Genomic DNA, 856 nt, shown 5'->3' on the forward strand with positions numbered 1-856 from the left:
GTGGGGACTCACCGAGGACTCCATGGCCTGCAGGCTCTGGAAGGCACCAGCAATTTCCCGGCTCAGGCTCAGCATCCTGGAATAGCAGGTTGGGGGTGCTGGCTGCACGGTGGAGGGGCCGGCCAGCAGCAGCAGCAGGGAGGCAAGTGGCCAGGGCATCGTGGTGGAGAGCTGGCTTTGCTGAGGCCCAGGGCTGCCCCTTTAAGCTGTAGCCTGGGGGGTGGTCCCAGGCAGCCTGCTACATGCCCTCATTTCCTGTGGGGCCCAGTCAAGGTTGGCTGGTGAGGATGGGAGGATCCTTTTAGACTGAGGGCCCCTTGCTCGGAGGGGCTGGGCCTGGAGGGGAAGCAAAGCCTTCCTCTCTTTCAATGGGAGCTGCTCTCTCTGCAGGGTGGTGTTTTAAACCAATGGACTGTGGCTGAGATGGTAGGGACACTGGGCCATATACCCTCCCTCCAGAACAAGAGGGGGGTAGGGATGGATAGATGGGGATTGACAGAAGTTGTCAGTCCCCTCAGGTACAGTAGGAAAGGTTTTGTAAAAGCAGTTTATCTCCTAGGGCAGAATAGGGGGAAAGGTCGAGAGGTGCCTAGAAGTGAACTGAGGCGATCCACCCCACCCACACAGCTCAGGCAAACTATAATGGGGGCTTGAGGTTGGGCACTGTAGGGTCCAGTAAAACCACTTGCTATCCAGCTGATTTCAAGTCAGGGCAGTCCACATAATGCAGCCCACACCTGGGATGCCAGCCTGGGGTCAACCCCCATCAGCCTCTCACCAGCAGGCTGCATCTCTTCATCAAGAAGATGGGGCTGGGCCAGCACCTCTCCTGTGAGGTCACTGTGAGCATCCGCCC

At 58.5% G+C, this 856-nt stretch overlaps 1 protein-coding gene across 1 annotated transcript in view; it reads right to left on the reverse strand.

Annotated features, from left to right (window-relative positions):
• Window positions 1–159, reverse strand: part of CYTL1 (cytokine like 1) — a 5037-nt gene extending 4878 nt beyond the window's left edge. The window contains exon 1 of the mRNA XM_007948795.1: window positions 13–159. Within this exon, the coding sequence (XP_007946986.1) occupies window positions 13–159 (147 nt within the window). The remainder of the gene's footprint in view (window positions 1–12) is intronic.
• Window positions 160–856: the final 697 nt, after the last annotated feature.

Source organism: Orycteropus afer, unplaced genomic scaffold, assembly GCF_000298275.1.
Source record: "Orycteropus afer afer isolate SDZICR_OR568_19922 unplaced genomic scaffold, OryAfe1.0 scaffold00224, whole genome shotgun sequence".
Classification (NCBI taxonomy): Eukaryota; Metazoa; Chordata; class Mammalia; order Tubulidentata; family Orycteropodidae; genus Orycteropus; species Orycteropus afer.